This window comes from Eptatretus burgeri, chromosome 1 (assembly GCF_056783735.1).
Source record: "Eptatretus burgeri isolate ZD-2024b chromosome 1, Ebu_testis_v1, whole genome shotgun sequence".
NCBI lineage: Eukaryota > Metazoa > Chordata > Myxini > Myxiniformes > Myxinidae > Eptatretus > Eptatretus burgeri.
In genome coordinates, this window is record NC_140961.1 from 4,290,341 (window position 1) to 4,304,978 (window position 14,638).

At 46.3% G+C, this 14,638-nt stretch overlaps 1 protein-coding gene across 11 annotated transcripts in view; it reads left to right on the top strand.

The window, feature by feature from the left end:
• Positions 1–14,638, top strand: part of LOC147033798 (DNA-directed DNA/RNA polymerase mu-like) — an 83,018-nt gene that overhangs the window by 30,641 nt on the left and 37,739 nt on the right. For 10 of the 11 annotated variants that reach the window (XR_015055430.1, XR_015055429.1, XM_085871150.1 and 7 more), the window contains 2 exons: positions 7,030–7,200; positions 11,908–11,979. Coding sequence is in view for 9 of the 11 variants with exons in the window: in XM_085871150.1 (XP_085727276.1) it covers positions 7,030–7,200; positions 11,908–11,979 (243 nt within the window). In the remaining 2 variants the exon portion in view is untranslated. The remainder of the gene's footprint in view (positions 1–7,029; positions 7,201–11,907; positions 11,980–14,638) is intronic. The other variant, XM_085871170.1, reaches the window with a different exon arrangement.

The following is a 14,638-nucleotide window of genomic DNA, read 5'->3' on the forward strand; positions in this document are numbered from 1 at the left end:
CTAGGATTCAGACCATGCTGGATCAATGAAAGAAACCACAAAGACGAGCTGGGAACATTCCTTATAATGATTTATTCACAATGGGCGAGGAATGGTATGTGGCACGATAAAGATTTATTGGGGTGTGTTGTGCAGAGATAGGGGAGAGGTGTGGTGCAGCAAATAAACAAGCAACTTCCAAAAGGGGACACAGAGCAGACTTAATGTGAAAATAATTACAAAATAATAATAATAATGATAATGATCTTTTGCATTCTTACTTCAGCAGACAGGTGGCGGACACACAGACACACAGACACACAGACACACAGACACACAGACACACAGACACACAGACACACAGACACACAGACACACAGACACACACACCGATGAAGAGGGAGTATTGCAACAGGAAGGGAAAGGAGTTGAGGCTATGATCTTGGTACCTTTGCGCCCGATAGCACGACGCGCCACCAATACATTTCTGGGGGGGGGGAATGCTCCGTGGTGGGGTACCCGACAGTGGGCGCGTCATCTCTGGCTTCAGCCACATGTGTGGAGACCTTGTTCGTGAGGAGGAGCTTGAGTGAGTGGAGAAGGGGCGGAGTCCAGAATGCGAGGACAGGGTGGTAGGCGGGTGGGGTCGACGTCATGTGGACGGACATGAGGAGGCGGCGTGCAGAAAGCAGGCGGTGGTTCGTGCCAAGGGACGAGGGCGGGGCCAGATCGAGCGGGCAAAAGAGAAAAGAGGAGAGAGGGGAAGGGACTGCTCCAACCTTAAAAGGACTTGCAGCTCGGGGGGAGGGGCCACCCCAAATCGAAATGTCATCACCTGAATTGGACATTCTGATTGGCCCCGACCCCTCAAGTGACCCGCCAACTTTGGCTGGAAACCACCTCACTTCGTTTCCGGCAAGGCCATCCCAGACAGCGGGAATATTCCGCTCCAACCCCACGAGACGACATGAATCGCCCACACCAAAATTGGCAAGCGAATCGTCCTGCAAAAACCCTCGGGCCGTGCCCTGGCAACCGGCCGAGGGTCCCGCATGCCCACCCGGGCGCCCGACCAGCGTTTATTAACGCGCGCGCCAATGCAACCCACACTGTACTTTCCCCGGCTCGATCGCAGCTTCACTGGCCGTAGAGACGAGAAGACATTCACCATCCGTGGGGAATCTGCTGTTGCCAGCGAGGTCCGAAGGTACATTGCCATGGATAAATGCATGCACGTTTCACGAGCGGCGTACGTGTCCGCCTTCGAACACATTCCATACAGTGCGCGCGGATTGGCCATTACGCACGTGGCCAGCGCTCACGTTCACACGACTCCGCTGGCGTGTGCGCGGGGCGAACACCAATACATGTCGGATATTGAAGTTGAAAAGGAACAAGCCGCTTCTACTCTGCACACTCGTATCCCGCCCAACATGATGTGGAGTCGTCTTTATCGGCCTCCGTATGCGTATCGTGCAGCGTGGGCGTCGTGCTGGCTATGTTTCCTGTGTTGTGAAAAACTCCATTCGTCTAGCCTCTTAAGAGGTATTCATTCGCATGTCTTTTTAATGCAACCGGCAATCTTCCCCAGATCATCGGAAGCTCAAGTCGATAATCTCGCACCGCCAAGCGCACCACATGACTCGCTGCACACATTGGGTTTAGGGCTCGCCCGGGAATGAGGATCTCTGTGCAGCAGTTCCCTCACAGTGGTGCCGCACGTGCTTGCCTCCATGAGGCCCCACCTTACAGCGAAGGCACACGTGGCTGATTTACCTCAGGAATAATCAGACGTAAAGAAGAGTGGGGACGAAATTAAGGAGAAAAAAATGATTTAAGCAACCCCAGCTATTGGATCATCACAATGCACTCCCTTGTTGTCCCGCGAAACAAAAGGAAAGGGACTATCTACACGTATAATAATGCAATAACTGTCTTGGGACACCTATCTGTTGTATGCATGCGGTTCCGAGAACCACAACAATATAATTATACGAGCGATACCCGTGCACTTGCACGGGATAGCAGTACAACATAGCTGGTAGCAGACGACAGACCGTACACGGGGAATGACAAAAATACGCATTGTGCAAAATGCAAGTGGTACTATGGAACGCCAAGACTTCCCAAACATTGTCGGCATGTCCGCTAAGTGCCACAGCAATTTCATAGGGATCGTGTGATAGCGAGCCGAGTTTTTAGTGTGCAAGCTTGGTATTATAATGGAGATATCGATGGACATGTGGTTAATCACCTCTGAGTTTATGTACATTTAAAAAACTTAAACAATGCGTTGCAACTGAACAAAGTACATTTCCATGACAACGAAAATCGTCATGCTTAATATTTGACATCTTTAATTTAAAAACTGACCTGTGGTTATATCGTCATTTGCCTGTGCTGATCATATATCAATACTGTACATCATCGTGTGTGCCAATATGGGTGTGTACATAATATGTCGTCATCGCGTGTGCCAATTATAGCTGAGCAGCACACACGTGGTCAGTAAGGCCATACATTTAATTTTGTGAGAAGCATGTGAAAGCTTAATGTATTTTACACACACAGCGTGCCAATGTAAAATGCACGGTGGCCTTTCCAGCTGCCCCCATGGTCTCACCCCCCCAAAAAAGTTTTGTAATCGATGTACTGGCATGAGCCCACCGATATTTTGATATTGGAAAAAAATTGATCCTGACGGAGCTTACCTGACATTGAGTCATCAATTACATTTGATTGGTAAATGTGATGAATTAGTGATGACAACACTTCATACAGGACCTGGAGCTTAATGCAGCAGTTCCAATGGTACAATTTTCATTCATCTACCACGGCAGTAACCCTTTGGAATAAATTGTGATGGACACACAAAATTATACATCGTAATACTTCTCGAAATGAGAAAACGAGAAGGACACACTTCGACATCAAGATGTTCGAAGATATGCCTCCACCCACATTATTACATCATTAAGCATACTTGCACCAAGTCTCCGTCTCAGATACCTGATCAGAGTCCAAGTCTCACACCCCGAGAGCAAGACTGGAAGTACCAAGGACTTAAATACTCAGACTTTCGCCCTCCTGTATAGCTACCAACAGCGTCACACCTCATGATCCAGTGAATCGATGACTCCCCAGGCCCGGCCCAGATGTCTGTTGACTCCAAGCTCACAACATGCGGAGACATGAATATCATGCCAAGGTAAGTGAATCTCTTCCTGACTTCAACATCCTCACCACAAACAGGTACAGACAGGATAGCAGCATCCAAGATGTCATTGAAAGGCTGAATCATAGTTTTGACCCAAGAAACCCATAATCCCAGCGGCTCCGACTCCTCATTCAGTGCTTTGAGGGCCACGACAAGGATATCCAGTGCTTCTGCAAAGATGACTGCATTGTCTGCGAAATCAGTCAGAGATTTTGACATTCCCAAACGATGCACCGCAGCTTGATCGCTCCAACATCTTCCCCAGAATCCAGTCCATACAAGTGCTGAAAAGCGTTGGGGCCAGGACACACCCTGACGAATTCCAGTAACAACTGGAAATAAGTCGGAGATGGTGTCACCACATCTCACCCCACTATCAGTCCAAGACTTTAGTTCAGGCATCGGATTTATCAGTTTTGGTGGCACCCTACGAAGACCAAGACTCTTCCAGAGGGCATCCTGATTCACTGAATCGAATGCTTTGTGCAGGTCAATATAGGCTGCAAGTAGCCCCTGCCAAAACTCTCGTCTGCGTTCGGTGAGGACCCGAAGAGCAAGGATACGGTCAATCGTTGACCTCTTTGGTGTAAAGCCTGACTGCTCTGGGTGCTGGTGCTCAAGCAGATGGTGGCAAACTCAATCAATAATTATCCGAGCAAAGACCTTGCCTGGCATTGAGAACAGCGTCACCACTCTGTCGCTGTTGCAATCCTGGCGATAACCCTTCCCTTTCCAGAGTGGGACAACAAGGCCCCCTCTTCCAGTCAGTTGGGATGATGCCTGTGTTCCAGGCAGAGCACAGAACTGCATGCAACGACACGAGTGCAACATTTCCACCAGCCTTGAGAAGTTCAGCATGGATGTCAAAGATACCAGGAGCTTTACCCCATTTCAAATGATTCACCGCAGACTGTGTTTCCACAAACTAATGTGGTTCACAGTTGATTGGAGGGGCAGCAATAGGGATAGTAATACCCCTGATGTCCAACTCGACAGCTGGTGGGTCAGCCTCATACAGCCACTCAAAGTAACCTGTCCAGCGGGCCTTCACTTTGGACTCCTCTTTTAAAACCCCACCCCCTCCGCTCTACCTTCAGTACATCGAGGGATGGGCTTGGAAGAGCGCAATGCATGAATTCCTCTTTAAGCAGGACTAGAATTACTTCACAGTTGATGCTCTATGCATTCACAGATTTGTCCCACATAGGCATCCATGTCCGCACTCAATGTACGTACAGTTTAATGCCTCAACTCCCTGAACAGCTCAGCTCTGCTATTAAGCCTGGCCCTGCGACTTTGGTTGATGGTATCCAGTATCCCTTGGGAGACAAAGTTCTTCCAAGACATCCACCAGCAGCATCAAGGATGGTGGTCTTGAATGCACTCCACAACTCTTCAGCATTCCCCAAAACACACAGACCCCCCATATAACCACTTAGCCTGTTTGCAAACTCCTCAGCTACTCTCTCATCCTTGAGCTTGCCAGCATCCAGCCTTGGCTGTGATGGTGCCATTCTCCTGGAGTTAAGCTGCAATGTCAGAGTTGTTACAACAAGCCTGTGGTCGGTATTGAGGAGCTGAGCACTCCGGTAGATCCTGCAGTTCTGAATCGTTCTCCACCGACCATCATCGAGCAAGTGGTCATTCTCCTTTGCCACACCACCAGCGTTGGAATACCAAGTCCAGCGAAGAGCCTGTGAGTGCTGAAACCATGAACCAGCCACCCTAAGTCCATGACTTCTTCCAAAATCAAGGAACTTAGTGCTATTCTGGTTCACAGTTCCAGACCCATGGGGACCAACACGCGTCTCATAATCATCCCTATCAGTGCCAGTCAATGCATTGAAATTCCCCAAGACAAGAAAAGTATCTTGTCTGGGGTACTGATCAACCACAGACTTGAGCGCAACATAGAATGTGTCCTTCACAGTGAGATCACTCGCCTCAGTCTGAGCATATAAAATCGAGCAAATGCAAGGAATTCCATGCCTCAGGAAGATCATGAAAATGACAAGCAAGAAGTGACGAATCCTTAGAATCCAACCAAGATGTTCTAGTTTTGTATTTTAAATTAATTTTCTGAAATTTGTCGAATTTCTTTTTTACTTGGAAGTTGTGGGTTACAATGTGTAAATAAAGGTGGAAAAAGTCTGATTTAATGTAATTTAATTAATGCCTATAAGGCAACAAAAGGTGAAAAATTTGAAAGCGGGTGTACACTTTTTACCCCTCTGCCCGAATTGGGCTGAAAAAGGGGTATTGTTGTCCGGGCGTCTATCAACTTTTGGTTTCCGTCAATTTCGAGGATAACGCCTTGTCTGATTAAATCCATTTTTGCAGGGTATGTTGGGGTTCAGTAGAGGAAGGTTCCTTTGGATAATCAGTGCGATGCCATATCCAATATGGCGGCTGGGGCAGCCATCTTGAATTTGGTTTCCGGACAATAACTTGAGAACAGCTTGACAGATTGATTTTATTTTCATGGGGATATAATGGGGGTAGTTAGGGGAAGGTTTCTTTCGATATACAGCACAATCCAATATCCAATATGGCGGCTAGGGCAGCCATCTTGAATTTGGCGGGCGTCCGGGCGTCTGTCAACTTTTGGTTTCCGTCAATTTCGAGGAGAACGCCATGTCCGATTAAATCCATTTTTGCAGGGTATGTTGGGGTTGAGTAGAGGAAGGCTCGTTTCGATAATAATCAGTGCGATGCGATATCCAATATGGCGGCTAGGGCAGCCATCTTGAATTTGGTTTCCGGACAATAACTTGAGAACGGCTTGACTTATTGATTTCATTTTTGTGTGATATAATGGGGGTGTTTAGAGGAAGGTTCCTTTCGATATTCAGCGCAATCCAATATGGCGGCTAGGGCAGCCATCTTGAATTTGGTTTCCGGACAATAACTTGAGAACGGCTTGACAGATCGATTTTATTTTCATGGGGGTGGTTAGAGGAAGTTTCCTTTCGATATTCAGCGCAATCCGATATCCAATATGGCGGCTGGAGCAGCCATCTTGAATTTCGTTTCTGGACAATAACTTGAGAACGGCTTCACACATTGATTTTATTTTGGTGAGGTATAATGGGGTTGAGTGGAGGAAGGTTCCTTTCCAAAATGGGCACGCTGCGATTTTCACTGTGGCCGCCACGGCAGCCATCTTGAAATTGGTTTCCGTCAATTTCGAGGAGAACGCCTTGTCCGATTAAATCCATTTTTGCTGGGTGTGTTGGGGTTGAGTGGAGGAAGGTTCCTTTCAAAAATGGGTGTGCTGTGATTTTCAATATGGCCACCATCTTGAAATTAGTTTGCGTCAAGGGGCTGAGGGGTAACACCCGCTTTGCGGTGCTATTTTTATAGGCACTGTATGTGGCACAATATCTCAAAAATTTATTGGGCCCAATATGTTCTACTGGATCGGGCATTGCGTGGTGGAGGTATGCGCATTATCGAGGACCCTTCTTGTTTTATACTGTACTTATTTATTTTACATGTTTTTGTCAATGTTAGCAGGCTTTATATTTATTTTAATGTTTTTTTTTTCTTGTTGTCGCTGACCTTCCTCTCTATTTTCTCAAAGCTCAGGAAATTATCCCCCTTTTTCCCATTGGTCCTTGGTTTCCATGATCCTGGTTTTAACTATTGCGGCATTTTCCAGGAACGTAACCCCTGTGATATTTGTGAGTTACTGTATTTTTGCAGCATTTGACATCTGCCGTATCGTCGTGAAACCGATTGCATATGCACATGGTTAAAACATGGCATAACAAAACATAACTCACTGTTGAATTTTGTGACTGCAGTTCCAGTTCACTGTTGTTTCCATGTAGTGTGCACTTGAAGCATTGGCTGAAGGTGCGGAGTTTTCAGAGAGCGATGGTCGTGCACTGGCTTTTCGGAGAGCTGCATCCGTTTTGAAATCTCTTCCTTTTCGTGTCGCCAAAATCGAGCAACTGCAAGGAGTTCCATGCCTCGGGAAGCACTCGCTCCGGATTATCCAGGTGTTTGGTGCATTTTGACATTTTGTGTTGAAGACTGAATTTCCTTGCTCGTTTGTTTATTTTCCTTGAGTTTTCAACTGGGGATAAAGAGACTGCTGTGAGAGTCTTTTCACTTTACCGAATGTACACGACATGAACCATGACTGGCAGGATAGCTTGGAGGTATGCGCAGCATTTGACCTGCTAACCTGTGTTTGAAATCCAACTCAGCTATAAATCCATCCTGGTGTTTTGCATGCAGGGTGATGCATCAATGTATGCACCGTCTATCGGGAGGACATCAAACTAGGAGTCCCATATGCCAATATTGGTCATTGGTAGATTTTACAGATCCCACGGTGCCCTTTGTGAAGGGTATCTCCGGGAGCGTGAACAAATTACAGTCCTGCCCAAATCGCAAAGTTCCCTTGCCTATCCCACAAGATGGTGATAATAATTGCACCCATTAAAGTCGTGATAGTAGATGATAATACATTAATCAAGGGGATCGACCAGTGGGAGGTCTGGAGAGTTTAGCAGAGACTTGTATTCAGGAATGGAGACACTTGTATTCAGAATTGACTAATCTTTGGTTTATGACATTTAAATGCATCGATGAAAGCTTTTATTTTTTGCAAAGTGTGATATTTTCTGAAATATATTGTATAATTGTGAGTTAAAGACACACTCCAGAAATCATTTCCCGAAACGTTTGCCGATTCTGTAGTCAAACGTAAATCTGCTCACTAACGCATGCAAAATTATCCTATCAATACCGAGCATGCACTCTCCAATAACGTTTGATCCATCCCTTTCAATCCTAATTATATCCATCCATCCTTACTTCGTCATCTCAAAATGCCTCCTGTGAAATCACACAAGTCATACATGGCAGCTTTTAAGTTGGAAGTTGTTAAGTTCACTGAGAAAAATGGTGGGAATATGGCTGTGCACAGGCAATACTGTGTCAGCGAGAAATGTGTTTGAGACTGGCAATAAAGCAAGGGACACATTGCGGACTTCCAATAAAACCAAGACGACTAATCGTGGCTCCAAAGACAGGTGGACAAACATTGAGGATAAGTTGGGGGAATGTGGTCTGACTCAACGTGCCGCTTGTCAAGAATTAATACTGTGTACCTGAGACTACAGGCCAGACAAATCACAACTGATTTTGGAGTTGAAAGGTTCAGAGGTGATCCTTCGTGGTGCTTCAGTTTTATACATAGAAAAGCATTTGAATTAGGTCGCTCTGCCAGAGAAGTTGGAGGAGAAGTTGGACAACATGCATGAATCTGCACAGATGAGAACCCAGGAGGACAATTTGGATATGTTGAAGGTGATCAACAAGGATGAGGTGCCATTGACATTTGATATTCCAATGCACAGAACAGTTGAGTCCAAAGAGAAGGAGACTGTTACGATCAGGACTATGAGCTATGAGCAGTCCAGTTTCACAGTGGTTCTCTCATGTTCAGCAGATGGTGGGAAGTTACCACCGATGGTCATTCGAAAGAGAAATACAATGCCAAAGGAGAAGTTTTCCAATGTGGTTATGTTAGAAGTGAATCCCAAAGGTTGGTGGACAAGGTTTTTATTTTATTTTCATTTTTTGGGATACAATGTCGAGGCTCGTCTGAGAGCTTACACACTGCACATACAACAAGGGGAGCAGGGCACAAGAGGCATGGGAGAGGGAAGGAAAAGACATGAGGAGATCTATGGAAGGGAGAGGGATGGTGCGTGGTACACAGGGAAACAAGATGGACACCACAGGGAATTTCAGGTCCTTACACGACAGGGACTTTCAGGAAAGAAAGCAGGGAATTTGAAGGAGGTGGGTTTGGGGTGTTTTAATGGGGGAAGAAAAGATCATGGTTTTTGATGGGGTAAGATAAGAGATGGTGGTGAACAGCTGTTTTGAAGACCTGGATGGAAGAGTGGGATTGAAGAGAGTGTGGGAGTTTGTTCCAAAGGTGGGAAAAAAGAGGAATGGAAAGAGTGAAGGTGAGCAGTGATTCTTGATTTTGGTAGTTTTACCAGAAGGGGGTTGCTGGCGGACGTTGAGCACCCTGCAGAAATTAGGGTGGGACATTTCGCAGACAGAGAGGGGGCGGGGGGGGCGAGACCGGAGAGGAGATGGTAAAAGACAGAATGACCACCGACCTGCCTGCGGTGAGAGAGTGAGTGACCGAAAGTCTCAGCATCTTCGCAGGAGATACCAATGATACTAAATGCCTTGGTTTCCATAGCGTGAAGCCGAGAAAGGTGAGAGGCAGGAGCACCAGCCCAGAGGAGAGAGCAGTACTCCACCAGGCTGTGGACGAAAGCTTTGTATTTGGTCAGGTGCTCAGGTGTGCCAAGGACGGACTTTGCAGAATGGAGGATGCCCAGTCGGTGACTGGCTTTGGTGACCAGATTGGAGATGTGGCTTTCCCATGAAAGATCGTGGCAGTTGGTGAAGCGCAAAAGCTTGAATGAAGGTTGTTCTTCAAGGGGTTTATTGATAAAGTCGGTGGGGAGGTTTTCCAGACGGTCCTTGTGGAGAGATGTGGTGAGGGTGTGAGATGAGTCAGGATTGAAAAATATATTCCAAGTGTTTAACCAGCTTGTAATTTTATCCTGTTCTGCAGAGAGTGAATAGGCTGCTGCCTGCCGATCAGAGATGGTAGGGCAAAGGGTGCAGCCATTAGCAAAGAGATAAAGCGGATTTTCCAGGGAATCTGAGAGATCATTGATGAAAACCAGAAAAAGAACAGGGCCCAGAACACTGTCTTGAGGAACTCCAGCCTGGACGAGAAGAGGGGATGAGAGAATTCCATTATGAACCATGCGTTGACTGCGACAGGAGAGGAAGTCTGCGAGACATGAGTGGAAGTTACCTGGATGTTTGAGGTCCACACTGTTAAGGAAGAGGGAGGGGAGGAGGCTTTGGGTGCAGGGGAGGGGAGGGGGAGGGTAGTGTGAGGGAGCTGAGGTGGAGGTAGTGAGTGTTGTTGACAGTTGATGACAGATTGTGGAAGAGCTAGGCGAAAGGGTTGGATGGGGAGGAGGACAAAGGGCTCGGTGTTGAAAGGATGAGTGGAAGTGGGAAGTCATATGAGAGGGGGCAAAGGGAAGTGGGAGATTGGAGGAGGTGGTAGAATGAGCTGGAAGAGAGAAGGTGGGGGAAGGAGGCAACTTTGTAAATGTGAAGGGGGGCAGCTTTGAGAAGGGGGAGTGAGGGGCAGGATTTGAAAGGGAGGATTATTATTCTTCTTCTTTTCGCTGCTCCCGTTAGGGATCGCCACAGCGGATCATCCGTCTCCATTTCGCTCTGTCCTCCACATCTTCCATTGTCACACCAACCACCCGCATGTCCGCCCTCACCAAATCCATAAACCTCCTTTTTTGGCCTTCCTCTTCTCCTCCTACCTGACGGCTCCATCCTCAGCATCCTTCTCCTGATATACCCCGCATCCCTCCTGTGCACATGTCCAAACCATCTCAATCTCACCTCTCTCACTTTGTCACCAAACCGTCCTACCTGCGCTGTCCCTCTAAGATACTCATTTTTAATCCTGTCCATCCTCTTCACTCCCAACGAGAATCGCAGCATCCGGGGGGTGTATGTTTAATATGATGGTTCAGTGATTGCCAATTGCATGCAAAGCGAGCCGTTTCTTATCAACCGTTTCATTGGAGTATCAACGCTTTACTTTTTATGCTCATGCTCCATGGGATCATTAGGCCGTACGTGAGCGGTACTACCATGTTTTCAGTGATTGCTTTTGGTTCCTGTTCCCACAAATGTTCTGGAACTGGGATATCAAAGTGTGCAGATGTGTCAGCGGATCACATTGTAAACTCTGTTGTGTGGTTGTGTGTACACCTCTTCTGACATGTTTTTTTTGTATGATCATTAAGCATTGCATATCATTCTCTTTGCTAACCCCAGCTCCACCCCTCACCTGTCTTTATCCCCCCCCCCATCTCCTCCCTTCCACCCTTCTCTCTCTCTGTCCCTCCTCGCTCCCTCCAAATAAAATGCAGCGCTCTCCTCCCACACCTCTGTCGCTCTCTTGCTGTCTCTGTCTGTCTGTGTTTGTCTCTCTCGCTCTCTCATCCATCCACCCCATTCTTGCACCCCTCCCTCCCTCTCACGGTGGATAGCAATGTTTGGTGAGGTGTCGCTCTCCCCACCTCTCCCTTTCATAGTTCCCCCTTCTTCATCCTTTCTGCCTCCCCTACACCTGCCTCCTCTCCCCCCCCCCCTTATTATTGCCGTCGCTTTGCTGACGAGTTGTATTTGCATTCATTGACTATTGGAAGAAAACGACATATTCCATGTGCTGATGCAAAATGGCCATACCTTCACTTTTGCTTTTCGTTTCATATGATGCAGTCCCACAGCGTAACAAAGAACCATGATTTTCAAACAGGCTTTATTCGCTCCACCGTCTGCAATAGATGGAGGTTGTGTTTGCACACCTGTCTGTTTGTCTGTCTGTTTGTTGTTTGTGCGCAGGATATCTCAAAAGTTATGGATGGATTCGGATAAAACTTGGTGGACAGGTTTGGTGATTAGATTTTGGTGAAGATCTGGATCAGGATTCAGACACTGGAATTTTTCAAACTGAAGTGATTCTTCACCATTGAGAGATCGGGTCTAGTTTCTTCTGCTTTAGCTTTCAGAAAAGTGAAAAATATTACGTTTGGACATCTTTGACGACCATTATTTACATACAGGAACTACTGGACCTTGGAGCGTGCAAGGAAGTTGAGCAGATAAGAAGTAATGAGATGAACAAGGTCATGAAGGTATGTTTGGTGCAGGTGGAAGAGAAGCATCGGATATATATATATATATATATATATATATATATATATATATATATATATATATATATATATATATATATATATATATATATATATACATAGTTTCATTTTAACCTCCCTCCCATGCCCCCTTCCCCTCTGATTTCTTTCTCTCTTTCTCCCAATTCTTTCTCACGTCTTACAACCCCATTGAACACTTTGAGAGAAATAGAAATAGATATCAAGAGAGAAAGACAACTATTGAAATCCAACTTAACTTAACTTTTTTCATCACACACTTAACAAATGAGTTGCAGTGGACCACAAAGCATGTAACTCTTGGTAAATGAGTGGCATGTGACCACAAAGCATATAATTGTTCGATATTGAGTTAACTGGACCATACTCTTCACTGAGCGTTTGGTGCTGCCGAAGCAGTGTCTTGGCAAGGTCTATGCTGGGTGGTTCACCATAGCCTTCCAAGCGCTGTTTGTCCGTGCTGTTTGCTTTCAAATGCTGAGGGTCAAGCAAGGAAACGGCAGATACCAGACTCATGGATTTGAACGGTCAACCTCCCAGACTCAAAGCAGACTCTCTAACCGTTACACCACCGAGGCTGTTTAATCGAGTTTTGCGTGACCATGAAGCAAACAACTGTTTGGAAATGAGTAGCACGTGACCGCAAAGCAAACTATTGTTCGGAATTCAGTGACGTGATCACAAATCGCAGTGCTGTTCGGAATTGAATTATCCATGACCACAAAGGAAACACTATTGTTAAGAATGGAGTTGCACGTGACCACAGACCTAACAGCATTGAGAGTCATTTAAACCCTCATGTTATGCTTTAAAAATACTTTTTTTCTGATTTTGAGGCTAAATTTTGATGCTTTATTTGTTGTGTGGCTAAGGATTAAGGTTGACTATTCTCTTTTTCATGCAGGACTGTGATTTTATTACAAGTTTTAACCAATGGTTGCATCATCACCGAGGCACGACTGTGCTGCTGATGCAATGCCCCTGTTCATTGAACAGCAATTTGGTGTTTGGCTACCAGCAGACAAAGGCCTTCTCTTTTATATAGGCCCTGTGTGGAATCTTTAACGTCCACTAGGAAATGCTAGCAAAGGGGACATTGATGCAACGCGGTAGCTGTAAATCCCCGGGATGACAGTTTGTAGTCGGCTTGAGAATAAGCCACAGACTGGACCACACTGAAGCTGAGTATGCTTCCTCTGAGCTGAACTGTCAGCCATATTCTTCTTCCTCTTCTCCTTCTACTTCTCCTATTCCTCCTCCTCAGCCTCCTCCTTGTTCCTCTTCTTATTGTTACTCTTATTTTGTGTGTAGCACATGGCTGCAGGTAGCATAATTTGCGGGGGGCACAACTTTGTTGTTGATGTCGTGCCCCCTGTAGGTTTTCGCAGAAATTTGTGGATTTGGCCAGTGTGCCGGCGATGGCTCACTTACTCGTCCTGAATTTCACTGTGGAATCGTTAACGTCCACCAAGTAATGTCGGCAGATGATACGCCCGCTTAACGTCCATCCAAGGGATGGCACATGCATTCAAACCCAGGCTGGACAGCTTGAGTGTGAGTGTGCGTACCTCTACATCTCGGCTATCCTGCCAGGCTGCCCGCCACCATTCTCTTTGGGGGAAAAAAATGGCCACTTTAATAGTTTAGCGAGTCCAGCAAGATACAAACAAATCACAAGCATATTCAGTGGCAGCACTGCTTAAATGCTCATTCTTTGGCCTGATATGAAAGCCCACTAAACCCAACCTGTGGTTTAAAGAAATGAGATGTTGATGTGATGCTCGAAATAATCATGCCATCGAACGAGCAGCCTTTTCCCTTGTTTATGTTGTTTTGTACAGGCGTTAGAAGTGGGACGTATGGGCGTTTCACCGAAATGATTCATATTCCATCGAGTGCACTCTTATGAAGCAAACGCAACAAGCAATTATGTTTTCCTGTCATTTAAATGGAATTGCACGTTCATGCGCAAATTGCATTTGATGAAATCGTTGGTGATGGTGTTTTTGATAATTTTGACAGCAGTCTTGAAAAAAAAAAAATTCTTGCCTCCATCACCATCAAAAGTACAGCCAGCAGATGGCAGGGATGCTCTGAACGGAGAAGTAGCGCAGCCCCGCAGCTGGAATCGGCACACATTCGTAGACGCACAAAATGGAGGTCATTTTGAAGTACAACACCATTGTAATCTTCACCAAATCGCTGCTGTCTTCTCTTCCATCGGAAGCCGTCGATCGAGGGGTGAAATTGCGTTTGGAACAATTGGAGTGCTTCTCGGTCTTCGCTCGAGGATGACTGCCATTGCCAATGAATTGCTTTTTAAGAGGCTGCAGTTTGTCAGGCGCTGATCTCGCCTGCTGTTTTCGAAGGTTATGCACTCGGACGTGAGACTCCAATGAATAATGGGCAGAGTGCGTCGACTGACGTGACGAATTGTACGCGATGCCGAGGCAATGCTTATGTTGCATGAGGTGCAGCTCAAAGGAAATCGTTGATTATTTAAGGGCCGTATGACTGGCAGCGTCGGAGAGAGAGAGAGAGAGAGAGAGAGAGAGAGAGAGAGAGAGAGAGAGAGAGAGAGAGAGAGAGAGAGAGAGAGAGAGAGAGAGAGAGAGAGAGA